The 26,862-nt window shown below is 50.0% G+C and overlaps 5 protein-coding genes across 5 annotated transcripts; all 5 read right to left on the bottom strand.

Annotated features, from left to right (window-relative positions):
- Nucleotides 1-1,363: 1,363 nt before the first annotated feature.
- Nucleotides 1,364-3,719, bottom strand: BCR38DRAFT_416530 (putative cytochrome P450). The gene is made up of 3 exons (XM_040859109.1): nt 3,163-3,719; nt 2,414-3,107; nt 1,364-2,265 (listed from the first exon to the last, which is right to left on the bottom strand). The coding sequence occupies exons 1-3, from the start codon at nt 3,652-3,654 to the stop codon at nt 1,694-1,696; spliced, it is 1,758 nt and encodes a 585-aa protein (XP_040720944.1). The 5' UTR covers nt 3,655-3,719; the 3' UTR covers nt 1,364-1,693.
- Nucleotides 3,720-7,198: 3,479 nt separating this feature from the next.
- On the bottom strand, nt 7,199-7,791 carry BCR38DRAFT_329834 (uncharacterized protein; the record flags this gene model as incomplete). Its single annotated transcript, XM_040854909.1, has 2 exons — nt 7,199-7,582; nt 7,654-7,791. The coding sequence occupies 2 exons, from the start codon at nt 7,789-7,791 to the stop codon at nt 7,199-7,201; spliced, it is 522 nt and encodes a 173-aa protein (XP_040720943.1).
- A 484-nt stretch (nt 7,792-8,275) lies between these two features.
- On the bottom strand, nt 8,276-9,951 carry BCR38DRAFT_404445 (uncharacterized protein; the record flags this gene model as incomplete). Its single annotated transcript, XM_040857847.1, has 2 exons — nt 8,276-9,620; nt 9,695-9,951. The coding sequence occupies 2 exons, from the start codon at nt 9,949-9,951 to the stop codon at nt 8,276-8,278; spliced, it is 1,602 nt and encodes a 533-aa protein (XP_040720942.1).
- A 4,974-nt stretch (nt 9,952-14,925) lies between these two features.
- BCR38DRAFT_453913 (uncharacterized protein) lies at nt 14,926-16,423 on the bottom strand (the record flags this gene model as incomplete). Its single annotated transcript, XM_040861649.1, has 2 exons — nt 14,926-16,181; nt 16,294-16,423. 2 exons carry the CDS (start codon nt 16,421-16,423, stop codon nt 14,926-14,928), a joined length of 1,386 nt encoding a protein of 461 aa, XP_040720941.1.
- Nucleotides 16,424-19,766: 3,343 nt separating this feature from the next.
- BCR38DRAFT_416519 (Metallo-dependent phosphatase-like protein) lies at nt 19,767-21,405 on the bottom strand. Its single transcript, XM_040859108.1, has one exon. It carries the CDS (start codon nt 21,058-21,060, stop codon nt 19,969-19,971), a length of 1,092 nt encoding a protein of 363 aa, XP_040720940.1. The 5' UTR covers nt 21,061-21,405; the 3' UTR covers nt 19,767-19,968.
- Nucleotides 21,406-26,862: the final 5,457 nt, after the last annotated feature.

Raw genomic sequence — 26,862 nt, 5'->3', positions numbered from 1 at the left:
TCTCATCATGGTCTATCCCTGAAGAGGTCAGAGAAATCAGTCCTAATTATATCTTAGCCTGCAGGTTAACATTAGAAGGACCACATCGCATCAACCAACTTGCAGGCCTCGATCTTCTCTTAATAGACTAAAACGGGACGGCTTTATAGTACCTAGATATGTTCATAGCGTTCAGATACTCAATAATACCATCATTAACAACAAAACAGATTGGTATCCCCTCAACCACTTTGCTAATATTGCAGATAAAATCGATACGATATCGTTATTTTTTGCTTTATTTTAGTCCCTCGCCTGACTAGAGCCTGCACTTTGTACGGCTATAATAAAATGTAATTACACTTATATATGATATAGACACTGCCCCTCTACTTACGAGACAAACCCTAGAGGTCGAATATTCTTACGGTCACTTCCAGTACTGCGACTTAAGGTGGTGCCCTAAGTACGAACGGATATACCGAGTGTGTAAATCGAATATCACCGGCGTTCAATTCAAGTAAGCTTCAGAGGATTCTTTCGACGGGGCTCAGGCTGACAAGAGTTTACGCCAAAGGAACGACAAAATTTGTAGTAAGGCAACAGATCCTCGACCAAAACAGACCTTTATTCAGTTAAATAACCATATTTCAGTTAATATTCAGGGATCGGCACAATGCTAATCAAAATAGCGCTCTCTGCCTCATTTAGAGCCATTCAGGCATCTACGAGTTATAAGTCGGCTTCGACCTTTAACTTAGAAGGATTAACACGCAGCTACGGAGGCGGATTAAATTAGAGCCAAAGAATAGACACATAAACTTGACGTTTTCTTCCTCGCCTACTTTAATACCTGGATATCATGTCATTTCGAAAGATGAGTTCAGCGAGTCAGTTAAGGGAGAATAGAGGAAGGATGCAATATTCTACAGGGTTTCAGGTGCTAGAGTACCCCGTATCGATTAATCTTAATATAAAGAAGCGTTAAAGCTGTCCTTTTAACATCATATTACAATAAACCCCTTATACTAGTATGCTGCCTCGCTAGAACTCTTATAATGCTTTCTAGGGGCCCGTACTCTGAAATACAGATGATGCGTGCATCTAGAGGGGAGGATGCTATAATGCAGCAGTGCGCAACGTTATAGTCTCTAATTGAATGGGATTCACCTAACCAGTGGGTCCCCCTACCTTTTCGTATCAACAGAGTTAGATAGTAGATCGTATTTTCAATGTTACGGGTAATAGCCTCTTATATTTCCAGCAAGAACGCTATTATCTTTATATCCATATATGTGGAAAGAACCTACAGTAACTTCCAAAATTTCGATCTCACTATTCTTAGTCGGCGATTTTACCATTGAACTTCGAAGAAAATAAAGGTGTTTGTTCAGCTCTTCTGTTGTTTCTTAGCCAGCATATCGAGACTCAGTCTATGGTCTTGGTTTCATATAATGGATTAAAATATCACACACCACCAATCCCGCTGGTGAAGCTTGGAATTAACAAGTTGCAACTATTACCCACTCCAACCTACTCAAGGAGCCAGTTTTGCTAGCCTTAGAACACGCTTTCTTGTACCACAACTCCGGTCTAATAAAGAAGCTATCTCGACATGGAGCTAGTAAAAGAAAAAGTCGCATAAAGGCACACTCATGTTCTGGCTTACCCTAGTCCAAAATACCAAAGTGCTCATATATCGGACACGGATTCCTTAATCCTTGAGATTACTCTTCAGCCGCACAAAACACGACTTAGGCTTCGCTAACAGCAAATCGTATGCCTCAAACCCATTCATCTCGTCCGGCAAGGGGAGGAATTCAAAGTTCCACGTCAGCAGCGTGATCACAATCCTCAACTCCAGATAAGCAAGCCGTTTACCCCAACAAGCCCTTGGGCCACTACTGAAGCCCAGGAACGGACCAGCCTTGGAGTCAAACGACATCTCGCCCGTCTCGTCACGTTTCTTCAGCCAGCGCTCCGGATGGAACTCGTCAGGCGCGTAGGCACTATCGGCCCAATCTGCAATCCCTTCGTTGTGCTTCTGCGAGCTCTCACTGCGCTCGGCCTCGGGAATCTTGAACCCTGGCTCGGTGGTTGTTGGCCCGGATATGAGGCTCCAGATCACCGTGTCCTTGGGAATGAAGTGGCCCAATAATATCATATCTGCGGTCGCAACGGTTGTTACAACGATGATAGGGGCACTCATCCTGATGACTTCTTCAATGAACGCGTCTAGGTAGGGGACTTGCGTTTTGATAATCTCCTCCGTCGTAGGCGGTCGACCTACCAACTCCAAGCATTAGTGATTGCCACTAGTATCTTATCTCAGAAGGGTGAAGTTGTGTATTTGGGGTTAAGACGGCTGTTTACAGGGTCTATTACCTCTGAGACATGACAAAGAAGTGAAATGAGGACTCTGAGAGTTACTCACCAGCATTGCAAGCTGTGGAATGCATCGATCTCAGGTTGTCTCGAAGGGCCTTCTGTTCATTCTGTCTAGCACCGAGCCACTTTACCAGGAATGTGAGGACGCTGTGGCTTGTGTCTTGGCCTCCAAGGATATACCCGAAGAGTTGGTCGTGCATGCGCAATGAGTTGAGCTCAGGGCTTTGGCCCGCTTTTCTAGCCGCGGTGATCTCACGGGAAACCATCAGATCCACGGCATTCCTGACGTTTATCTCTCCTTTCTCCACGCGTTGAGCCGCGCCATTGATCGCTGTTCGTAGTATCTTGTCCTTTGCCTTATATGCCTTGCGGACTTGGGGCGTGAGGTTGTTGAAAAAATGATAGAGCCGGGGAGATGGCTGCGTGGCGGAACGGCCGACTCCCTCTGTAAGCGTTTTGCTCGTCCACAATGCCTCGGATCCCTGCATGACCGGAAACGGAAAGCAGGCATCCGATGAACAAGGGGGTTTGGGCATGGCCTTTGCACGTAAGCCTGCGAGCTGTTGTGTCGTATCGCTAAGACTGTCATCGAGGCCCAGAGCGGCAGCCAGGATGATATCATTAGTGAGAAAGTTGAGGTCTTCAGCCGCCTCGAAGGGTCTGCCTTCGGCAACGCGGGCTTTGAAATCCCATAATTCGATGAATTTAGACGTTTTGTCGTATATCTCAGGGGCAGAGACCTACGAATGTAAGCGTTAAAACCCCGGCGTCTTGACTCATCATCGGCAGACTGACAGTGTTCAAAAAGGTCGGTGTCATCAAGTCTCTGCCGAGATCTCTCGCCGACTTGTAGCGCGGGTCGGAACTATTCATGGAGATAAAGTGCTCGGGGGCGACCGGACTCCAGATGGAGTTGTTGATGGTGCCGCGTTCGAGGTTCTTGGAACGTCGAAGCAGCAAATCCTGCGCTTCGCGCCAATCTGCCAGCACTACCATGGGCTTGTAAAAAGGTCCCATGAAGAATTGCGTCACCGGCGACTGGAGCCTTTGGGCCAGCTGCGACCAAAATAACCTCGGGCGTATTCCCGCCTTTTCCATCTCTCTGAAGATGGGCATATCGCCCCAGATTCGCTTCGCTGAATCCTCATTGTAAGGGATCCCAGCGAGGGGCTTTGGTAGGGCACGCAGGTATGCCACGTAGAGAAAAGCAAGTAATGTTGCGAGAATGAGGAGCGAGGACGGCGCTAGGAGCGACTGATAGTACGTGGTGGAGTTTTGCGCTGCCATTTCGAGTGCATTGGGGGGTTGCAATTAAGAGGTGCGGGCTCACAAAGAAAGGTGAAAGACTTCACCCTAACGAGGCAACAGAGGCAACAGAAGCAACACTGCGCACTTTTGCATGTGACTGCATGGCACTAATCTTTGGTAGCATGCATAACTGTTTTAAACGAGCAAGACTATAATCGACGGTCGACAGTGTTAATACGCCAAGCTACCGACGCATTGTCGCATGCAGCTGCCTGGTCACTAAATCCTTATCCCATCCTTGTTGTGAGACATGAGCGCCCGCATAAAAAAGGCACCGTCTGCGTAATGCACTGTTTCCATCGTCACCACATTAGTTGGTTGCTTTTATTATCTCGCAAAATCTGGTTATTTGCGAGGATCACTCTAACCAAACCAGCAGGCTTTCCCCAAGCCCCTTCGTAGGGCAAATGCAGCCCCTCATACTCGGCATTCGACAGCTGAGCTGCGGTTTGTCGCCTCTTCCTTGTGCGAGTTCTCGGGGTGCACAAGTAACCAAGCGACTTGATCAATACTATGTAAGAATTATTCGATCTGTGGATTTTGATATTCAAGATAGTCAAGCCTGACTTAGAAGTCTAAATTCTGAGTAACATTACATAAACCACTCACCAAGACAGAGTTGCAGCGATAACCGCAACGAGATACTGCTGCTGTAAACTGACCCGTGGCATTATCGTAGCAATATGTATCCGGCTAGATCTCTAGTTGTACATGAAGATAGTCTTTTTATATCTTGAACTGTTGGTCGGAAAGTAGTACCCACACGTGAAGATGGCTAGATCAATAGATAGAGCCCACATTATGACAAGGGTGAGCTTCGCAGGTTTAAACTGGAGCGCCTCCTGGGCCCTGACCGTTGGAGGTCCTTGCTATCCTCGATAGCAAACGCGGCATTCACGCCTGCCATTGAACAAGTACGTTTGGTGTGGCCGGTCGTGTTGCACGTCGGCCAATGGAAGGTGATGCTTGACGCCCCTGGCAGGAAATTGATGGGGCATATGCTTAGCAACAGTTTACCTTAGGACGGAGACAGCAAAACCACAACAATCCCCCCCTCCGGCAGTCACCGCGGCTCCTGCGACGACATCTTGCCTATCGGACCGGATCCCTGCAGTTTGCTCAGTAAATGTATAGTGCACCACGGCGTCGCACCGATTTCATTAGTTGATGCAGCATCGTATTCAATGGTCCTATGCCTCTGCTGCACACAGGTAAGATGGAGATAGTGATGGGATAATAAGTTAAGCAACCAAATACTCACAGCAAGTTCGAGATTGGGGCGTGATTTTCTGGAAAACAAGGGTCCGGAACACGGTAAGTTATTTACGTGATTGAAAGTGACTGGGTGGTTGCCTAACTTCTAGGCATCTTTCCACTCCACCCAGGAACGGCGGCACGATCGAAGCAGCCCATCCAGGCCGTCTCCATTCTGTGTTCTCTCCGCGACCTGCTAGAGCCGGTACAGCGGGAGGCTAGTCTAGCCTTGCTGGCAGTGCTACTGGGTTAGGTTCTCGGAGAGGACAATTGATTCGTGAGATGTGATCGAGCTCGTGTTTGTTCCTCGCGGTGCATTTGAATCTTGTTTTAGGCAGACACAACTGTTGGTAAGTTCACCTCCTTTTCGCGGAACTTCCTTGTTCCACATGTCCATGTGCTGGTACAATGTAGTTCATTATTCGTTGCCTACCCATATCTGCTTCCTTTACGATTGAAGACACGTTCGATCGCCGCGGAGCAAAAGTGGACAAGATCGAGGCAACGTAACTACAGCTTCTCACACTTTATGACGGCCTCGCAGCCTTCGTTCGTTTCATCAGCATGCCGAATCTTGATTATCTTAAGCCCGGAGGCCTTGATCAACGGGCTCCATCGCGCCTCTGTTCGTTCGTATCCCCCGAGAAGGACCAACATCGTGAAGGCCCACTCTTTCCTGGCTGCACATAATCATAGATCAGCAATGTCGAATATGTCTTCTTCAAGATCTGCACCCCCTCCTCGTCTCCCCAGTTCTGCAAAATCTGCTTGAAGTAGTAGTCTCGCTCCCCTGATGGGCTGCGGTGTAAAGGAGTCGTAAGCCATTTTCTCGAAGCTCAAGTTTTTGAATAATATGAGGTTGGTCCTACACGTCCTTCACTTCAGAGGCCGTTGGTCTTCTCTTTGGCGAGTTTTCGACGCAAATATCCCACGTGGCAGCTCGACGGGTGGTCATGACGTCCTCAAATGCTTAGCCATATTCCCGGTGCTCCATCATGTAAGGGAACATTGGCTTCCCGAAGATGTGCGTATGGGGTTTGGTGTCAGCCAAGACACTCTCTCGGGTCAAAGGGCCCATGTCACCGCAAATTCGCATGACAATGTCGGTGCTGGGGTGCTCAGCATCAATGAAACTCGTGGCAGCCATTTTTTCGACTTGCTAATACTTGACGTCGCCGACGATTCCCTACTTGACGCAGAAATGTGTCGTCTCGTTCGCTACGTACTGGCTTGATTCAGTCTCGTCGGCAAGCCCAACATGGTGACTATTCTGATGATCGGAACTGTATGAATCAGCAGGGGGTTCTAAGAGAGCCATGCTATAACTAACCTATGAGCAGCTCGTCTGTCTTCTTGCTCAACTATTATACACTCATGCGATTGTTCGTCAAAGCTTGGAGAACTCTGTGTTCCTGCAGCTCCTTCAACATCTCGAGCGTCGATATGATGTATGTGGACTGCAACCACTTCCACCAAAATTTTCAATTACCCGGAAACACATAATATGGTCATCCGGTTAAGCCCCGAGCTCGTAAGTATCTAAGAATATGCTTGCGGCATCCGTGCCACCTTCCCGGGATTTCTAATGGTGCACGGGTATACTTCATAGCCGCTGGTGAGTACCCGCATAGATCCCCGGCAAGTACGAAGAGGGTTCTGGCATTAGCGTTGATAATACACCTCGGATTGAATGCTCAAGTCCCTGTATGCTGCAAACAAGTTTTCCCCCCGCGGATGGCTGTTGATCAGTAATAAACGGGCCCGTCACTGTCGAATGCATCAGCAGTAGCTGAATATCGCCACATGGAACACTGGTCTTTACGTCGACGGTTCTGGGCAGTATAAACATGGATCTTTTCCAATGCAGACCTCGAGTGATGCTACACCGTCCAATGTCTGAGACGGTCGCATGTCCATGTGGTAGACGCTAGTAGTAACCAGGCTGCTTCCATGTCGACTGAAGCAGTCTGGTTGACGCGCATGTGACTGTTTCCGTTTTGGGTGCACTGGTCAGCAGAGGGCATTGAGAGAGCAGGGACGACTTGTGGTCAAGTATTCCTGCAAATAGTCCTTTCCAGCAACCGTCGAAGTACCCCAAGAAGTTCAACACGGGTATATATGTTTCTTTTAACGCCGAGTACCCATCCCATAAGCCAATCAAGCAACCTATTACCACCACCTGCGCCAGTAAGCGAACAATCTCTTGGCCCCCTCCTAGCCCGTGGCACCAACCAAGTCTTACGATCAGCAGTATGACCTTGTCGGCGACCTACTCTTTGATCTCGGTGGTCTCGGACTTGACATCGCCGTGATCGGACTCATGGCCGTGGCCATTGACCTGGTCCTCATCCTGGTAGATGGTTTGCTTGCCGTTCGGCAACTGAACCGCCATGTCGTCCCCGCGCGCGTTAACCGGTATCATGTTATAGACCCAGCGTCCGACCAGGAGCGTGGCAACGACCCATAACCACACGAGTACACCGACACTGAAGGTCACGAAGAGGGTCGGAACTAAGACGAGCATAGCGACGCCGATCCAGAAGAGCGAGAAGATGACGGCGGACACGAGGGCGAAAACAACGGTGGAGAGGGCGAAGCAGGTGAAGAGGAGAAGAGGAACGAAGGAGAAGAGGACCTGCGATGCGAGAAAGGCCTTGAAGGCTATATGTTAGCAAAGACATGCGCTATTGAACCCCGTGCCTTTGGGAAAGGGGGCAAACGTACGAATACCACGGGCTTCTCAGTCGCAAAATCAGCGGTAGCACTGTACGCCTTCTGGCGCGTAGAGGGGGCAATGACGCGATCTATTTGCTGCTGCCCGAAAGCAATGACGCCCTTGGCTTGGGACTCGGGTTTTGACATGCTGTTGGTGTTGACGCCCATTATGGTTGCTATCGGTCGTCGTTCCAGGGTAGACTTATAGCTATCAGACTTCCTAGGATGAAACCGCGAGATGACTTTACAATTGGAATGCGTTCTTAAACTTCAGACGCGGCGGCTGACGCATACTTATTGAAGACATAGGTATGTGCGACACTGAAACTGCTTGGACCTTGTGCATCTGGACATCGGTGCTTATTAGCTTCAGCTCGCGCCTTCCTACAATGACGCGCTGCGCATGAATTGAGCAGGCTTCCACGTCTACATGAATTTGTGGCTTGAGCTTTAGCCACGCGTGTTTGACCAGCGAGTGCGCTAAACTAGATTCGGACGAACCTCGATGGTCTCAATCATGGCTGCTATTTTCCCTTTGCTTGGGCAGATTTTGCTGCGCTCATTATGTCGCCCAGCAATCATTACTTAATTGGCAGGTCTCAATATAATTACTTCATCACACCCTATATTGTTAACGGGCAGAACAATTTGTGCGCACTTCGTACTCGCACTCATTCTCAACCGGAATTGGCTGAGCCTTGGCCACCGCTGCCGGTCGAACTGCGGTAGGAACTTCAACCTGTTCGATATCTGACAGGTACTCCTCAACACGGCTAATAGCGACTCGTCCCACCGTCTCAGCCTTTCTGGCTTGACCAGCTTTGCGCAGCACCTTCTCCAATGACCAGAGCTCCCTGATGACGCGCGGGCTCATGTCTCCATGTACCGTCTCCAAAATTCGAATCGCCGAGGTCATACTAGCTTCGGCTGATGCCCAGTCACCTTCATCAAATGCTTGTTGCGCCTTTGCTTTCCTGGCGTATATCTGTACATATGCCTCTGACATCTCGTCCATTGTTGACTGTGTATATGTCGTCGCGGTGCTCCCTTCAGTCGGAGCACAAGTCTGGCCTGCAATCGTGCTCAGGAGTTCTCCCGGCCAGTTCTGCCCAACACTAAAATCCCACATCAAACTCGTGTCTTTGCACATATTGAGATGGGTGCGTGGGAACTTTCCCTCCACCTCTTTGGGCCGTACCTTGTACATCAGGAGTCGCAACACTTCTTTTAGCCGGAAGTGGTCGGTTCCTAACTCGGTATCCATATCCAGAATGCTAGTGTCCCAGGCCCATTGCTCGTACAGCCATTTTTGCTCAAGGCGCGTCCTCCTATTCGCGATATGTCCAAAGCAGAATGTCGTATGCTTCAGTGTGTTGATGAGATTGCCTTCGGACAGTGCCAGATACTGGAAAAACCGAGCCAGCGGGTGTCCACGTGGGAGCATCCTCGAAGATAACTTGGCATAGTGTACCAGAAGCATCCTGATCAGAAGTGTTTGCTTGGATTGGAGCATGTCGAGAATGATATCAACGATGTTTCGTATAATACCTGGGTCGAAGTCTCGAATGTCCTCTACTCGCCGGAACGCCTTGCGCACTGCCATGCCTGCCAAGTGGCCATTGCCGCGTTTCCAGAGCGCGGAGGCAAGCGAAAAATCTCGATAACATCGACTGCTGGGATATATCTGTGGTGGTTTGACGTCCACCACCCCATTGTGCCACTGCGTTCCGGCCAGCTGTGCACTCGTCCATTCGACCAAGCTGGTGATTATGCCTTCTGCCGGGCCGTCCCCGAAAGGTTTGGCTGGGATGTGGATCGGGTGCGCATTGGATCCTCGGGACCTCCTATCCTTCGCAGAAGACACCGAGCTTCTGCTGCCACGTCCCACGCGCTGTTTATCTGATTTCGTTTCTGAGAACTGCCGGTAGTTTTTGTACAAGCTCCAGGCTGTGAACCGCTTCTTGTACATTTGTTTCCTGCACAACTGTTAGCCGTACACCGGCTTGATCTGGTGCCACGCCATTACGCTGCCAGAAACCGCTTCACTCACGTGGCTATGAAACCATGCTTCTGCTCCATGATATCCATGACCTCGCAGAGCCTGCGATGCTCCGTGACGTACAGCCGCTTGATGAGCGGGTACATAGCCTCCCACTCCTCGGCGCTATGCTGTCGTGTATGCCTTACAGGTTCGGCATGAGGCTGTACGACGGGTGCTCGCTCAAGATTATCCCAATGAGACGCATGTGCCGAGTGCAGAGCAAACGGCGAGGGCAACTTCCCAAGTCTTCCGGGCAGATCAGCCATGTGTGTGGACGGATTTGCCGGTATACACAAAGCTGCAGCCGTTCAAGCGGTGTTCAAGCGGAAACGACGTCTACACAAAAGTTTCTCGCATGAAAATCAAACTATCTCTCGTCCAAGGGCTAGAGATTCCCAGCCGTCTGGGTCGCCAGCTGTATTACAGGGAATAACGCTCTTGGCGTCTCGTTGCAGATTCTCCTATTCGCTACAAAATTTCCATGCATCACGAAGTACTTGCCACCCCACTTTTACCGGGGTCAGAGTACTTTGTCGCGACATTTTGCGCATTGAGCGTTGATGAGCGGTCATACGCTCAAGATCACGTTGCTTTCTTCGACCCTGATCGAAGTCTTGCGGTGGGAAACGATACTTAAAAATCATGTGCGCATGTTGCTGTGGCCGCGAGCAGATTTATCGGACCGTACCAGACTTCGAATTCCAACGACGGGGTTTTCCGTTTTACTTTACTACAGCCAATCGACCGATGATGGATAGACCCTTGCGCACCAAGCCCTTGGCAACAGCTAACTGATAGAACTTCAGCGGCGAAACCTCTGGTGTACTAGCAACTGACTCGAGTGTGCAGCCAAAAGGCTCACTTCGTACTTAGGCCCTTTTGGCCACCTTCACTCACTCCTTTGGACTTGGGGAGATCAGCGACGCATCTCAATTCTATACTTTGTCATAGCTTGCAATACGTCCGATGAGGTTGCACCACGCAATCTCATCTTGGCTTATAGCTCCCTGCAGCGCTACACACCCAAAAGTTCCCTTCCAATAGAGGAACAGCTCGGGATTTCCAGATGAACATAGATCCTGATCAGCCTCGATCACACAAGTTCGTAATGAGTTCGTAATGGGTTCCTAGAGTCACGTATGGGCATTGATCATGTCAAAAGTTCCAAGATGTGAGAGTCCATAAGCATATCTGCCACGGTGAGCTTGTATGAGCATTTCTCAAAAGTGCCGAACAGTAGCTTGCACATTTCGTCTCATATCTGAAAGTTGCTCAAGGTGAGCTGCGAATGCCTTCCCATGGCAACAGGTCAGATATAAGAAAAGGTAGTATTGTCTTATTATACCATACATTATTCACGCCGAAACTTTGAGATTGAGTCGCTTCATCACTGACAACTGCTGGTTCGTAAAACCGCCACATCACAGTCTACTTGCTTACCTGTCTCATCATTAACGATTTGAATATCACCTGCCATAATGATACACTCAATAAAACAACACTCTATCAAAGACGTATCATTCTCGACGAAAAATTTCCTAAGTATCCCAAATTATCGTCCCAGACAAGCCTCAAAGCAGCCCCTGATGCCTGACACCGTTACCTTCACTCCGGACAGGCAAAAGAAGCTCGGAAGCTCATCCAAGCACCAAAAAGGGGGCCAAAGTCAAGCACTCAAGTTCAGCCGGCAAATCACGACGGCTGGTGATGCACAATGCATTATAACAAGGATTTGGATGATCGCGTTCATGGCGCTCACTCATGGACCATTTACGCTTGACGGTATCAATTTAATGTGGCAAATCTATTGGGATAACTTGACTGCTTGACCAGGACAAATCTACGGGAACTTTCTGGATTCGGGACGGTGTTGGGGATGGGAAAACACTGAGACAATCTCTTCAAGAGGTTATATCGTCAAGATGAGAAAATGAGAAAAGTGATGTATGAGACACATGAGAAACTTTCACACGGAAAAGCCAATGCCGCAACAGGTATTTAAAAGAATGTTTCTTGATGTGAATAGCCTTTCTACAGGCCTTTCTCGACAACACAACACACGAACACAATCTTCACATACCAAATACACTACTTTGTACTTTTGGCGGAACCAAACCATGGCTGACGGTAATACCGTGTCGTATTCGTCGACTGATCGAAGTAATCCTTCAACTCGCGCAGTCGACCAAATTACTCCAAAGGTTGAGAACCCAACCGACTATAATGTGAGTAGAGTGCATATAAACAAGCTTGAAATACATCATACCGACTCGGTAATGCAGGTTATCTCGTTTTGTTCCCTGTGCGACATGCCCAATGGGTCCCACGCCCCAGGTTGTCCGATCGAGCTTGGTTTCCCCAGCGTGTCATTATGAGCTGCTTGGCGATGAAGCATTCATTGAGGGGTTTCAGAATCAGCTTCGGTATTCTTCTCTGGGGCTGGCAGGGGCAATGTTGTGATTAAGGGGGTCATGGCAAAAAGTGAATTGTTGATCATCCCCTTTAAGTGAAGCCAGGTAATGTAGAAATATCGTGAACTCGACATGAGCATATGTACACCTCCTCCGGTATCTCACACGTTAGCGTCTGCACTGTCCCATGACACTAAGCCTCTTCTCCCAAATTCTACTGTTTTCAACGTACCAAAACCCTTGCACACAGAAATTCAGTATATTTAGTTACATGATTTATTATGTAAGCTTGCCTATATCGATTGTTCCTCGAGGTGGGGCATTTCACAGGCTAACATTGGAGACGGCGGAAAAGGTGTATAAGATTAAGCTATCAAGAAGTGTGGAGACCGGGATCTGGCTGATCTGCCGGCTGGATGCGTCAGGGCGTATCCAACAGTTTCTCTATGGGCTAGATGTGCATTACCAGATCGAGCCTACTACAAGAGAATACTAGCCAGGGCTAACTATCCATGTGTGGAGAGGATCTGGCCTTACATCGAACTGTTTTGACTCGGTACACCTCCAGAGCCATGATTGTTAGCGTGTCAGATGCCCCATGTTCAGAGACTGATCAACATAAACAGATCAACATATACAAATTGTATGAGACTTTACGTAACTTATTTTTAAACCAAGGGATAGTTACCTCCAGAGTCATGAAAATCAAATAAGAGACCAAGTATTGTGGGGGTTATAAGACGCTAAGAATCTGCATACCTGGAGAGGTATATGGGCCGTCTCAGGTTCGGGGCAGGCCTCATCTGGACCACGAGCTGGGTTGTGCAAATAGTCAAGTATTTTACAATATGTACTTCGCATAGTCCCACGCTCACCGGTAATACTAGGCACAAGCTCTTCACCATTATCAGCTAGAGTCTCAGCGCTTGTTATATCGCGCGGCAACGTGATTCTAGACGGATATACGTACATGTACGCCAGAAGTGGGTGTCAAGAAGATCCCATTTGGTTTGTCGACTCTGTCGGGCCTGGAACAACCCCCACCCCACAGGCCCTATGGGCTGTATCCAGTCACAAGCTGTATATATGTGGGTTCAAGTGTGTATGGATCTGGACATCAGGGATTCGAGCCAGGGGCACGAAAACGCAGAAAAGTACATCTCAAGCATCGTGCATGCGTTTTCGAATCACCTACAAAACTTTGCCGGTCGCCACTGGAGGTACACTTAGTAGTTTTATCTTCTATGCTGTGAGTGCAGCTATATAAATATACGTGCACAACTCCTACCTTACATGTACGAAAACTAAGCGGATGTGGTTCTCTACATTAATTATGCTAACGCTACCGTGATGTAGATGAGGTACTTAAAGTATCTCTTGAATATAGGAGGACTGATACGGTGCTCGCGGATGATTATCCATTTTAAGCATCTGATAGGGGTGTTGCCTCATGCATACACACTACCATTTCTGATGCTAAATATCTCCTTTTCTAGTACGGGTATTCCCAAATGTAAGATTGTAAACCGCCAGATTAGTAACCTGGGGTTGTACATTTTGCCCTTTAATTTTTATGCCCCATTCTTGACTTAACAAGAGAGCTATGCGTTTCTCGTTTTCTTTCTTTATTGCAAAGTACCAACAGGATATCGCAGCTCAATGTCAAGGAATAAATAACCCAATCTGCGGCAACTCCAAGCTCGCGGTCTCAATGTTTGCAGACGTACACTAGTTGGCTCAACTGAAATAAGTAAGTCTTGCGTAATTAACCGAACCAGACAGTTCTTATTAAGCATGGCCATGGTTTCCGTGCCCTGAGCACGCTGCTCGTTGCTCGATTTGGATATAGACCGAACTGTGGGTACTTCTGTTGATCTTCACCGGTTGCTCAGGGGCCTTGTGGTGACCGACTCCGCATATTGAATACTCAACAACTTGTCAAGTTGATCACGGTAGCAGGAGATCAAGTTCAAAGTGGTGTTAATCATATATATTTTCCCTTGCTCTATTCTCAAGTTGTCTCGCACCTTCGGAGGGACATCTGTAGTCACCTAGCTGACGGGCAACTGACTCGTCTCCACCTGTCTCACCATCCAGACGCTGATTAATATCTTCGTCTCAACTTGCTTGCACTTTTGTCTCGTCTAGAAACTCAACCTCGTGTCCACGATCATAGTTCACGCAACATCTTTCCCTCCCCTTGTTAACTCAAAATCAAGAAGTCCAAGACCCTCCCTGCGCTGCCTAGAAGCCAGCAACATTAGAAATCAGTGGCCGAAACGAGAAAGAAGTCAATGACGATAGATGATACACAAGCCACACTTCGGTTCGCCGATCGTGTGCCCGCCCTTTCCCCTTACAAATGATAGGGGGTTGATAAGTACGCCCTGCTACGCCGGGGCCTAATCTGTCCAATCCTGTGAACGCCGATAATCCTTTTTCGGAAGCCCGATGGAATGAGTGAATAATAAACAATTTGAACGAAAAGAGAGTTAACAGTCTAGCCGCTTCGAATGGGGCCTGCAGTCGCTGTGACATGTAAGACGACGTATGTCGAGTGGACGAAGGGGTCGAGTCGTCGAGGCCCGATCGTAGATATTGTTGTCACGATATGAACAACATACAAAAGGAACCCGTGGGATACGGATCGTGGTGTTTGGTATGTGGATGAATACAAACGCTCAGTAAAGCTAGGAGAGTCGTAATGTCGTTACAATCTGGCACGTACTGGTTGATCCGCTGCAAACTATGGGATTGCGACAATTGTTGAATCGGAACCGGTGATCACCCTACAGGAACCGCGGTGCTTGCTCCGGCAGTAAGTTGCGATCACATGACGAGGCAGCAACCGCAACCACCTCTCTTAGATTCCTTTTCCCGGGACTCTTGCGGTGGGTCAGGTATCCTGGTGATCTGGCTTGGCATTGTTGGTACATGTGGTGATCTTGGACTAGCGAGCGGACTTGCAACCGGCTTGTCCTGGATCCTAGGCATCGTCGAGTACGAGCTTGTGCCGGGCCGACTTGAAGTGGGACTCTTAGCCTCAGGTCGAAGCGGCCATTCATCGTGCTTCTCCTTGTCGTCTTCAGAGGTAGGGGCAGGCTTCTGCAACTCGGGCGGCCTCAGATAGCCCTCGTCGTTTAGTGGTCTGAATTCCCTGTCGTATATGTTGCCGAATTTGCCCTCCTTCTCCCATTGCTCCTGTTGTAATCGCCTTGCAACAGTGGGGAGTAATTGTTGGTCAGGAGGCAGGCGTGGATCGGGTTTGTATGCAGAGATCATCCAGGGGGGCTCTCCCTCAGGTGCCGACTTTGATATGGGAGATAAATCGCCAGACCTCGTATTCGGGCGTGCACCGTTGGTGCTGCAGCCGGAGTCCCTGCTGGGTCCGGTTCGGGTCCTCGTTGAACCCTGCTTTGCAGCAGCAGATGGCTTGCGTGGCCCATTCGTCGTCGCCTTCTTCTTTGGCGATCCCTCAGTAACGGCACGCTTCGCAGGTTGGACTTTCGTTGCTTCTTCCAGGGCAGGTATGCTGCTGCTACGGGAACGAGCTTTGGGCATTGTAAGCGAGAACCCTTCGTCTGGGACCAAGCCACCCTGCTTCCGTGGCAGTGGGGTATCTCGCTCGAGATGGTCGACCGGGATCGGCACGGGACTGGCCTTGGGGATCGGTATGCGTGAGACTTTGGTTCCAGTAGGCTCCGGCTTTACCCAGTAATCACCAGGGTCCTCCGCAATCTCATCAGGGAGCCGGAAATCCCAGCCGTTTGTCTCCATCTCAGGCGTACTTTCTACCGGCGCAAGTGTTGAGTTCTTGCGAGATCTCGGTAGGGGCTGCCCATCCGAGGCATCTGTTGTTCGTCTGTGGCCGTTCATTTTCTCCGTGCTGCGTTCCCTACGCGGCCGGCTCTGGGCTCTAGGCTTGGGCAGGATGATACCCGCGGCTTGCAGCTCTTCACTCTCTATCCTGGCCAGCTTATCTCGGTGAATCCATTTGCTGTTCTCGTCAGTTGGATCAAGGGGAACAGTGTCGGTGTTCGGCCGCTTGTTTTCCGGGTGGGATGTTTTGCGCACATGGTGCTGCTCTGAGGGACTGTCAGCGAGATGATTCTCCATTTCCATGCTCGAAGGTATCAAGGATGCTTTATGACCGAATCGCAACATGATCAGTTTGACGTTCAGGGAGAGATATCGCACCTTTGGTTGCGGGGAACGGTTCCGTCGCGTCATGTTTTGCAAAGGGGTCGCGGAACGAGTTTCCATCTTGAGTGGTCAGATCCCTTGCGAAGCCATTGGTCTCCTTGTCTGCGTGGTTTCGGTCTTGCATAGAATCCTGCAGGGAGAGCAAACAACCCGCGTTAGCACAGGCGGGACCGCGAGTTTAATGGGGGTTAGATTTATTTGAAGAGGGGTTGGAGGGAGGAATTGAGCGAGGTGCCCGTGAAGAATGCATGGAGCCTGGAGGACGTGCTCACCTCCTGATGGCCCTCCAACGTGTATGATTTCCACCCAGACTGATTTCCGTGTGAACTGCTGGGGGGAGTAATGGCGGTCATACCCGGCGCGGCTGACATGGTTGCCATACCGACCACCGGGGGCAATGCCGCCAATCTATCACACCGGCAGCAAGAATCCAACCGCTGTGTGCCTTGGGAGGTGGATGCGGCTCCCGGAGTGAATCCACGGTGAGGATGGCGTAGTTGGGGTTCGACGGGGGCGTTAGGCGTTGGTCGGATGAGGGAGGAGAAAGATGCGTTGTCGGTGATGAAGGCGGAGAAAAAGGCGACTTTCCGGGGTAAAGCGGTACGGCCAGTAGCTCAGTGGCTGCTAATTATGAAGATGCCTCGGACTGGGGCGTGTGGGCGACGATTTAGGCCGTTTATCTGGAGAATCAATCGTGTCTAATTATAAGTATTGGTGCAAGCGGCCCACGGCAGAGGACCGTCGTCGTTGTGGGAAGCACGCTGCAGAAAGCGGTGCCTTTTCTGGTGCGGGTGCTTATCGTCACTTCGATGGAGGTCCAAGGGGAGGCGCGGCTTCAGAGAGAGACAAGAAAGACAAAGGGAAGAGGCAGGCGGAGCCAACGACTAGAATAGCACGAATAGAACGGTCATCGGATCGGGAGTATCAAAGACCACAGACCAGGACCACAGACCACAAGCTTGCTAAAGGTTAGAAGAAGCAAACGCAAGCCGCCGTGAGCGATGAACGATGGGCAGGTAGTGGCCCATTACCATGTTCGCACCAAGAGAGAGAGTCCGTGTCGTGCTAATTTGTCCGGACGGTGCAGAACGGTGGCAGTTTCGAGGAGCTAATTGGGGCAGAAAAGTCCGCCTAGAGTGCTGCATTCAGCAAAAGCTTGGTCCGTGTGGGTGGGTTTGGCCTGGTTCGCTCGGGTTGGTTCAACCTTTCCCGGCTTCTAGAGTTCCAAGGTTTCCCTCCTCAATTTTAGTGCCTCCATGCACACCAACCGTCAATCAGATCTCATTTTAATTGACCTCTAGTGAAGCTCTAAGGGAGTCTGAGACCCATATTTCCCCTTCTATACCGGCATCGTGGAAACCTCTTCGTTGGTATGGCGTTTGGCATGGCAGTTGTCACTGCTCATAGTAGCAGTTGCGGATAATGGCAAGTGGCAGCGCAAACAAGAGACGGCCTCTTACGATACTTTTACTTGAGAGGGCAGGCCCAGGCTCATTGAGATCGAATTGTGAAATGCCATTTGCAACTCCAACTCTCCTGCGCCGCCTTCCAATCTAAGTCTGAGAACAAAGACTCTAAGCAAGCACAAAGATTTGTAGCTCCGACATCCAATCAACAGCCCTCGATACAAAGTATTTAAAGAGAAGCACGCTCAGACCGTTCCTGAATCATTCGAAGGATCTGTTACTTCTGTGACTGGCCGGATCAGCTGCCAAATGAAGCCCGGACTCAACTTCATACCGGGCCAGCCTCAAGAAAAGGGGGGGACCCAACCTTCTCAGTGGGGCTCGGAGATGAAAATTCACTGTGTTTCGGCTGCTTGATCAACGCCAGCCCCACAGTGTCAAATCAACAATAGGCACTGTACTTCCGTCGAATTTCCCACGATGACCCAACGGAACCCGGACAGCGTCGCGTCTGTGGGCACTCGGCAATCGACAACGACCCTTTCAATGATCTTCGGCGATGCCGAGACCGTGTCCTCAACGACATTCGAAACCGTAGATGGACTTTGCATGGAACGAAGTAGTCCCTAGATGCCAAGATGTTGAATATTACTACCTCCATGTCGCCTTTTCAACATTGAACATTGAAAAATGTATTTCTATACATATGGGCTATCTGGGTTGCATGTTTTCCTTCTCTTTGACAGCTACTTCGTAGTCTCGCTAGTATTCTCGCTGTCTCTGGGCTCCAGCTGGGTGTCAACCTCCTGATGCCACTCGCTGATTCAAACGGTTGTCGATCTATCATACTGCAAAGATGACCAGAGGCTCGGCTTGGTCTGTTATTACCTTTTGGGTGTACTTTGCAATGTTCACGTCCATGACATGCTGCGTCCCTGGTGGCAGGTGCAGATTCTAGTAAGCCTTGTCAGGCGTGCCCATCAACAGCCTATGGACCATGCCTTCTGACTGATTATGAAGGTCGGCGGAAAACACAAATGTATTTGTCTGAGAAACTAGCAGCTCCGATAGCCACTAAATCTAGATCTCAGCCACTGCGAACAGAGTCTCGCAGATGGAATGAAACAAGATATCTGGTGTTACTGGTATGATCCGCTCAGCCCTACGCAAACTATATTATGCTGCAATACCGCCGCACGTCCGCTGTATTTTTGACAGCCTATGTCTTGACAAGTCTTATGAATGAGGGCTCAGTTGTTATTGGCAGGGTCCATCTAGAGGGTACGACTGTGGATCGCCAGCCATGACTTCACTCGTCAAGTTCCTGCTATCTAAGATTGCATTGGATCAGATAGTAATATAACTGACTAGATCCGTTCTCTTCTTGCCATATCAGACCCGAAAACATAATGTGTGACATCCCCTTTCATAACTCTGATTGTACTACATGCTCCATGCTTCAGCCTTACTACTCCTTTCACCACACTGTGGTCTAACGGGTAATCTGTCGTTTGGATTACAATGTACTGGGCATTGGAACTGCAGCAGGGCTTATTGGACTCTGGCACATATCCTCCTAGCATTTCACTTCCTCATGGCAGACGACAGCGCCTTCGACTTGTCGGTGTTCTCATTGTAAGATACTAGTATCAGAGCCTACAATTTAGCGGAGACATCCTCCTCAACCCTAAATAGAGGCGCGATGCCGACTATATCACGCTATTGTTATCCTCGAACGTTCAATTGGACAACCCCTTTTTCATCAGATACAGGTACATTGATAGAATATGCGAAATACTTGCGTGAAACGAAGTTGAATCCACGTTTTCTTCCCTTACTATTTTGGTGGCTTGACTAGCGTGCTATATGGTGACCGGAAAACACAGTGACGCGAAATAACGAACAGACGGAGCTTGGGTAGCAATACAGGCAGCTTACAACCGGCATGTGAGGAAACAACTGCACTTTTCAGACAGTAGACGCACGTGAATTTAAGTAAAACTCGCCATAAATTATGACGTATACCATCAGACCCCAATTGTAAGGCCATGAATATATCAGGGCACATGCGGTCAACATCACTAAGTGATGTGAAGAAGTGTAGGATCTTAGGTTTCTACTCATTTATCTATCTCATCTTGTCCTATCATACGGCTGCAGCGTTCTCGTGGGAAGCCAGCTTGGGGCGGTAATTTCATTCTTCCAGATAACATTCCATCTCGTCCCTCGACAACCATCCCTCTGTTATCCTCAAAGCCTCATCTCAGATAGGCAAGTCCAAATCCACCACAATCGACTTGTTGCGCTGTTGCGAAACCCACGGCTTCGCCATGATCGAACAGTTCGCAATACAAGTCTCCTTGCGTCCCAATCTTCTCTTGAGCGCCGCCTGATCACTCCGAGCCGACTCCGGATTCCCGCTAAGGCCCCTCGTGCCTAGGCCCGGATTCACTCCCGAGCCTTCCTCCGACCACCACGTCCTCGACGCTCCTGGCTGCTTGTCCTCGACCCCGGCGCTGGACCCGTCGTTGAGAAGGGGGTCCGGTCCTGCGGCTGTCAAGTCCACCAAGTCCATCTCGCCCTCCGGGTCGGGGTTTTCCCACTGTCGAGTGCTGGTTTCTGCGTACGGAGCTTTGCTGTCGAGATTCCAGCGCACTCGCTCCACGCCGCGGGCTTCATGGATGTGTCCGCATAGTGCGAGGCGGGGTCGTACTCTCCACATGGCTTGCTGGAGGAGCTCGCAGCCTGCTGCATCTCGACTCATCGTCTCGTCGCGGTGCTTGTGTGCTGGGCCATGAGTGACCAGAATATCCGTGTCCAGAGGGACTTGGCTCCAGATCTTCGAGGCAGCTACGCCGTCGTCCTCTGTGGGTCGGGTGTACATGAAAGCCCATTCGTTTGGCGCAGGGAAGTTGGGTGTGTGCGGCGAACCGAATATTGAGAACTTGGTCCGCGGTCCATTGGGGGAGGAGAGGTGTATAGTGCGAGACTCGTGCTCGAGATACATTAAGGAAGTGGCGTTCAAGATGATGTTTCGGCATTCCTGGGACTTTTGGGCGTTCTGGCCGTGGTGGTACATCCCATATTGGTTGTAGAAAGCCGAGTCGATCGTCAGGTCGTGGTTGCCCGCGACTATGATCTTGACTTCGTACTTGGTGAGTTTGTCGAGCCATCCAATGGTCGTTTCGAGCTCTTTCGCTTTGCCACTGTCCGTGAGATCTCCACAATGGATGAGGACGTCGCCATCTGGCATCTCATCTTCCTTGATCGTGGCGTTGTGCGTATCTGAGATGCAGACGAAACGGGTCCTGCGCGTCTGCTTCAACATCGCGGATGACGAGGTCATTTGCGCCATTGTAGTGATGAATATGTGTTCTTTGGCCTATGCTGGTGCAACTCTTCCTTCTTCAATATGGGCATGGCTTACACGTAGGAGTTTTGGGGCTGACGAGTCAATGTTCAAGGAGGTGGTTGAAGCTGTGTATCCAGCATTATTGCGAGCCTTACTGCTGCCTATTCATGTGCTCACATAGGACAGGCCTCTTTGTTAGATAAAGCTTTCAGGATAAAGATGCTGGTTTGTAAAGTACGTCTTCAAGTTATTGAGCTCAGGGGCGTAATGAGCTCGAGTGCTTTCAAGCCCCGACCTGAACAAACAACCCCGCAGTTCAACTTTTGAGTGCGTTTCGTCATTTCAAACCCAATGGATTTCTAGATCTCGGGTTATGGATTAACAGAACTGCAGCTGTACGGCTAAATAACAGCAGCAATGCAATTTTCGGAATGGCGCGAATTACAGCGCATCTGGGCAATACAGGTTCAGAGGCTAGGCCTTTGCTACGGAGTTGCGAATGCTCCTTCCATCCCTTCCCAGACGATACCATGCGGAAATATCCTCTAGCATCTATTATTGAAGCATTTCTGATACATGTAAAATGATGACCCGAATATATCCTAGGAAGATCTCAGACAAGTCTTCAATGATGTGCCATGTTTAACTTTTGTCCCTCCTAAGCCTTTCGACAGAAAGCTTTGCTGGCAACGCCTTAATAGCGGCCAACCCCGCAATTGGAAGCCATTGATGATCAGTATGGAAACTCTAGGGACTTTCGCTTCTAACCTCGGTTTCCTCCTCTAAGTGAGATTTGGGTCAGCGAAGAGCAACTACTTCGCGTGGACATTGCGCCTGAGCTCGATCTATAACCTGAGTCGGGAGCGCCGTTCTACTCAAACACATCGCCGTCCCGAGTCTTCCGGATTCTGAGCTTGCGCGTACTGCGGCTGTGTACTGCAAGCTCATGAGGACTAAGCTGTACACCAAAGCAGTGTCTGCTCCGAGGCCTGATCCGTTTTCTATGGAAATTTCTATGAAGTACCTGCACGCCTATATAGTCCCGTTTGCTTAGTTCGAGTCATTCTGGGTTGGGAGCATTCGAAAATTTACACGCCACTATTTTGTCGTCACCTTCGCGCTTCGCGAGCCAACGATGCTAGACTAAGAATTAGTGCTCAACGTGATTTTTCCAACGGCTCGATAGCTAATGCCATGCGCTGACCCGCGTGCCAACTTGTATGTAGGCAATAAGGCGCAAGCCGAGGTCTTTGGTGAGTCGACACGCGCATGATCCTTTCCGCCTGAGACATCTCATATGCAAGCACAAGACATTGTCTTCATCACGCCAGTTTTCCACCACGTTCTCATCTCAATGCCTCGAACGTCAGGCTCCAAAGGCCAGCTGGAGATTCCCCAGATCGTCCCAAGTGAAGCTCGTAGCTAGTGAACTTACGTCTGGCCTGCAGCTCTCAATCGTTCATATGCTGGCTTAACAATGCTCACTTGTGTAGCACCAGCGGTAGGGCGGTAGGAGAATTGGTCTTCCATCAACTTCTACCGCAGGTGATTGGCCCAACGTCTGCTACCCTCCACTTGACCTGCAGAAGGTGCGTTTTGTGATGCGGGGAAGACGTGGTCAAGAGACAACATAGCGACTTCGGGTCGCGATATTTCTCGCGTTTCGAGAGCTGCTAATAGCCTCACAAACTCACATCTGCACAAGTGAAACACACAGCCCATATTGTGCCGATTCTCAGATGTCAAGAAGATGACTGTGACGAGTCGGTGCTGGTAGGATACGGCGCTTCGAGGCCAGCAATCTAGCCAATAGAGACTCTGCCCTCGTCTAGAGTGAAAAGGCGGGGGTACCTTCGTGGGACTAGAAGGACGTTTTACTGTCAGTGATTGTGCGGGCTTTTGCAGAATTCAAAGCCTCCTAGTGGATGGCATCCAGTCTGCAGCAGGCCAGGCCAGCAGGCCAGGCAGCGAGTCCGAGAAGTGAAGAGACGGTTGCTTGGTTACGGTGCTAGGCTAGGCGAAAGGCAGATAGGGGAAGCTAGAACCGGAAGAAGGCCCCGGTAGTGCAACCATCTCGTGAGATGTGACTACGATGGTTTACAAAAAGCACCTGTGTAAGTCGGAATCTGTAGACCACATGCTCACCGCCATGCCGTCGCAGTCGATCTCGGAATAATGCGGCCATTGTGGATGGCGCTAGTTGCCGGAATATCCAGATGCACACATGGAGCTCTGGGCAGAGTAGCTTCCTAGTAGAAAAAGACTCCTCCCATCAGAGCTTCTTCAGCTTCTGGAAGCCATAGATTCCTTGCTTGCATCGATAGAAGTACCCATGGTCTGATGAATCCCATCTCATGTTGAAGAGGGGTAATAATCGTGAATGGGCGGGCGGAGGATCTGACTCGGTTGACCCTCGTCCAAAGTCGACACTGGCGTACCTGACAAGAAGGCATCCCCTTGACCATGCAGGTGGCTTATCCGAACGAGTCAGCCCTGAGTCTCTATTTCTTTCTGCCCGTTGTTGAAACCCGTTGTGAGTTTGATGAATGTGCCCCACCCCCACCTCGAGTAAGGTACTACGGTAAGTAACTCGAACGAAAGGAGCATCATCTTGTCTTGCCGATGTGACATTCTCGGTCTACTCCCAAGAGCTCCAACAAGCATATTGCGAAAATATTTCTCGAAACGTGAGAAGTGGTGCCGTCAAGAACGAGGAGTGATCGCCGATTTTGGATTCGCTCACAGAGCTTCCAGAGTACGGTAGAGTGGAATGCCGATGGCCAGTCAGATAGCTTATGCCAATATTTCATTTGTCTCGTCAAGACCCCAGGAAATGCACAAAGCACGCCGTAGCAAGGAAGACCACGAGTCTGTTAGAAGTCAAGTCAACTCTATCAGTGTGCGTGCTAGCCGTGCATCGGTGAAATCTCCTCGAAGCCAGCCAAGCGTGGTTTATAACACCCACTGGCCTATTTTGATTGGCCTGCAGTAAGAGGCAGATCACTTGGCTTCCCCTCCCACAGCCGTTCCATTCGACAACGGGTGATTCTCATCAATCATTCCACCACACCAGTTCCGTTTCGCGGGCCAGAGGGTGAGACCTCGTGCGGCCTGCAGAGATGCTCTTCAAGGTGTAAAGCGGCCTCCAAAATTGTGACTAAAAATTTTGTGTAGCACACCATCCCACCCTCCCTATGCCCTACACAGACTCTCAACGTACGTACCTGCTTCGAGCCCGTCATCGATGACTTCTCATTGGACTGATATGGCTGTATAAATGATCTCATGTATGAGTGTGTATGAGTGTGACGGGGGTCTCAGTCCACGGGGAGCGTGCAGCCAGAGCACCGGTGCGGGCTGACTTGAGGACCCTGACTGACTGGACGCTGGGAGCATTGAAAGGTCAGGTCTGCTGTGCCTATCAGCAGCATCTGAAATCAACACTTGCGATGGTGTCTGTGGATGCCGTTCAAAGGTAGCCGGAGACGAGGATGCAAGTCCTCACATTTCATACTGCTTTGAGCATCACCTGCTGCAAATTGCCAAAAGGGGATAGCATCCCATCCATAGGGTCGAGGCCAAGTTGCACCAATCGACCCGGGTCGTCTGAACTGGTCAGAACTGGTCTGAGGTGACCCGGCTGCCACGACTCATATACAATGATATGATTGACGGATCGCATCTTCGATCGGCCAAATCCATAGGAAAGAGCAGGTAAGGTGCGCCCCAACATGTGAAATAATCGCCAGTGATCTTTTTGATTTTTGGCTGTCAGACGGGGTAACGACCGGACTAAGACAAAGCTGGACATTGGACGCCCCGTCGGCAGTATTGGTGAAGGGGTAGGGCGAAGCATTCCCTAATGAAGACTAAAAAAAATCTCCTCAGAAGGCCTTGCATTTCAGGTAATTTGAACCAGCGGATGTTGTAGTTGCTGCTACCAGCGGAGCTTTGTCGCCCAAGCAGCTAGAGATGGCAGATGGGGTAGCCAGTAGAAGTCGGTATCGCCGAACGCAGGTCATGCAACTAGATACATGGAGCTCGGTCTTTGTGTCCCGGTAGGCTACGTTGTTGGTCGTTGACGGCCATCTATCGCATCCTCGGCCAGATGATATTTGTTTTCAAAGAAATGACTACTGTTATGATTGGAATTCCTTCATAGTAGAGATCACGTTACCGGCCCCTCGGACTCGAGAAATCAGTTACAACTCTAGGATTCTTTGTTTGTCCCACAGTTCGAACTTTGCTTCATTGCACGGGCTGAACACGAGGCATTGCAAGGAGAATTCTTATATCAAAACGACCTCACCGCCAGTATTGAACCTCGAACTCGGAACTGTGTGCCCTTAGACATTACTCCACAAGAGGACTTCCATCTTCAGTCTCATTCCTGATCGTTTCTTATCATTACCCTCGATCATCGCCAAAACAACACTCCAGCATTCATTCCTCACTCATTGGGCATTTGGATACACCAAGGTCTAGGCAGTCCTATAATTCGTCTCCTTGGACAGCCACTGGCGCAGCAATTACCACCACTTCGCCCGCCACCACGTCGGGAAAGCTAAACGGGCGTGCAACAACTCACGTACAATTCGCCCTTGGCCAACTTTTGACCCTGGAAGCTCTTTAACTCCCAAGGACGACGTCAGTCTTCTTTCGCCTCTATTCATTTTCCACAATTGGATCCACGGGCGGCAACAAGATCGACAATCGCAGAGAAGTTGCGAAAGTGGTATTCTATCAACTTCTCTTGCTGGCTTCTGCGAATTTGCAACTTGCCGACGATTATCCTCGGACCCTTTCCTATCCTTACCTTCGCGCCTCTTGTATTCTCTCACCCGCTTTATCAGTGCATTGGCAGGCCATCCCGCACTCACCGACTTGATCATACGTATCACATAAGACTTATTTTTCTCACCTCTGCCCAGGTGCATAACACATATCACCCCAGGTTTCTGGACATCTCCGACGCCGTGCAATCGAGGACCTCGAGACCCTGGTGGAATCGCAGACACCCCTCTCGGCGAAAACGACAATTCAGCGACAACTGGGACTTCTCGCTCAACCCAAGTCACCTACCTAGAGCGCCTTGTCGCAAGTCAACCGGCGCTTTTACAACGCTTTCTCCCACTTGCGCATTCGCAATTGGCAGAAACCCTCCACTGTCCAGGAGTTCCCCGCCAAGTCGAAGCGGCAGGTACTTACTTGATTGAGTACGTATCGAAGTACTTGGTACACTCGAATCGTTTGACCCTTCTTTTTGGCGCACTACGCTGAAGAAAGTCGTCCAATTCGATCCCTGTTCCGCTAAAGTCAGCGCTGCCGACCACACAGCGGAATCGCTCACTGGCAACGTAGCGCTACAGGTACGCTTGGTGTCAGAAAGACGATCCCTCCCCGATTTCTCAGCGCACCGGCCATTCGCCGACCCAGCTTTGAGGTGGTCAAGTGTGGCCCCATCTTTTCCTGGCTTGCGACTTTCGCTCCCAGCCCATTAAGCACACTTGGCTTTGGACTGTCAAGCCTGCAAGCCTCAAAGGCCCTTCTCTCCCACTCTTCTTGGGACGGTCCTCTCGGCTGCCCGACCCCTTTCGTGACCTCATTGCTTCACCAACGTGTTCATCCTCACCACACAAACTAACTCAAATCAACTCTAACGGCTGTGCTGCAACTGTTTTGGACGCTAGCACTTGCAGTGGATAAGTCTTGTGCCGTCATCGACCAGCAGGACATCCTACCCCGGTTTTAGCTTCCACTAAGCTCCTGGGACGGTCCCTTCCCGCCGGTCCTGCCTCGTCAAAA

Source organism: Pseudomassariella vexata, assembly GCF_002105095.1.
Source record: "Pseudomassariella vexata strain CBS 129021 chromosome Unknown BCR38scaffold_1, whole genome shotgun sequence".
Classification (NCBI taxonomy): domain Eukaryota; kingdom Fungi; phylum Ascomycota; class Sordariomycetes; order Amphisphaeriales; family Pseudomassariaceae; genus Pseudomassariella; species Pseudomassariella vexata.
This window is presented reverse-complemented; position numbering and strand designations above follow the sequence as displayed.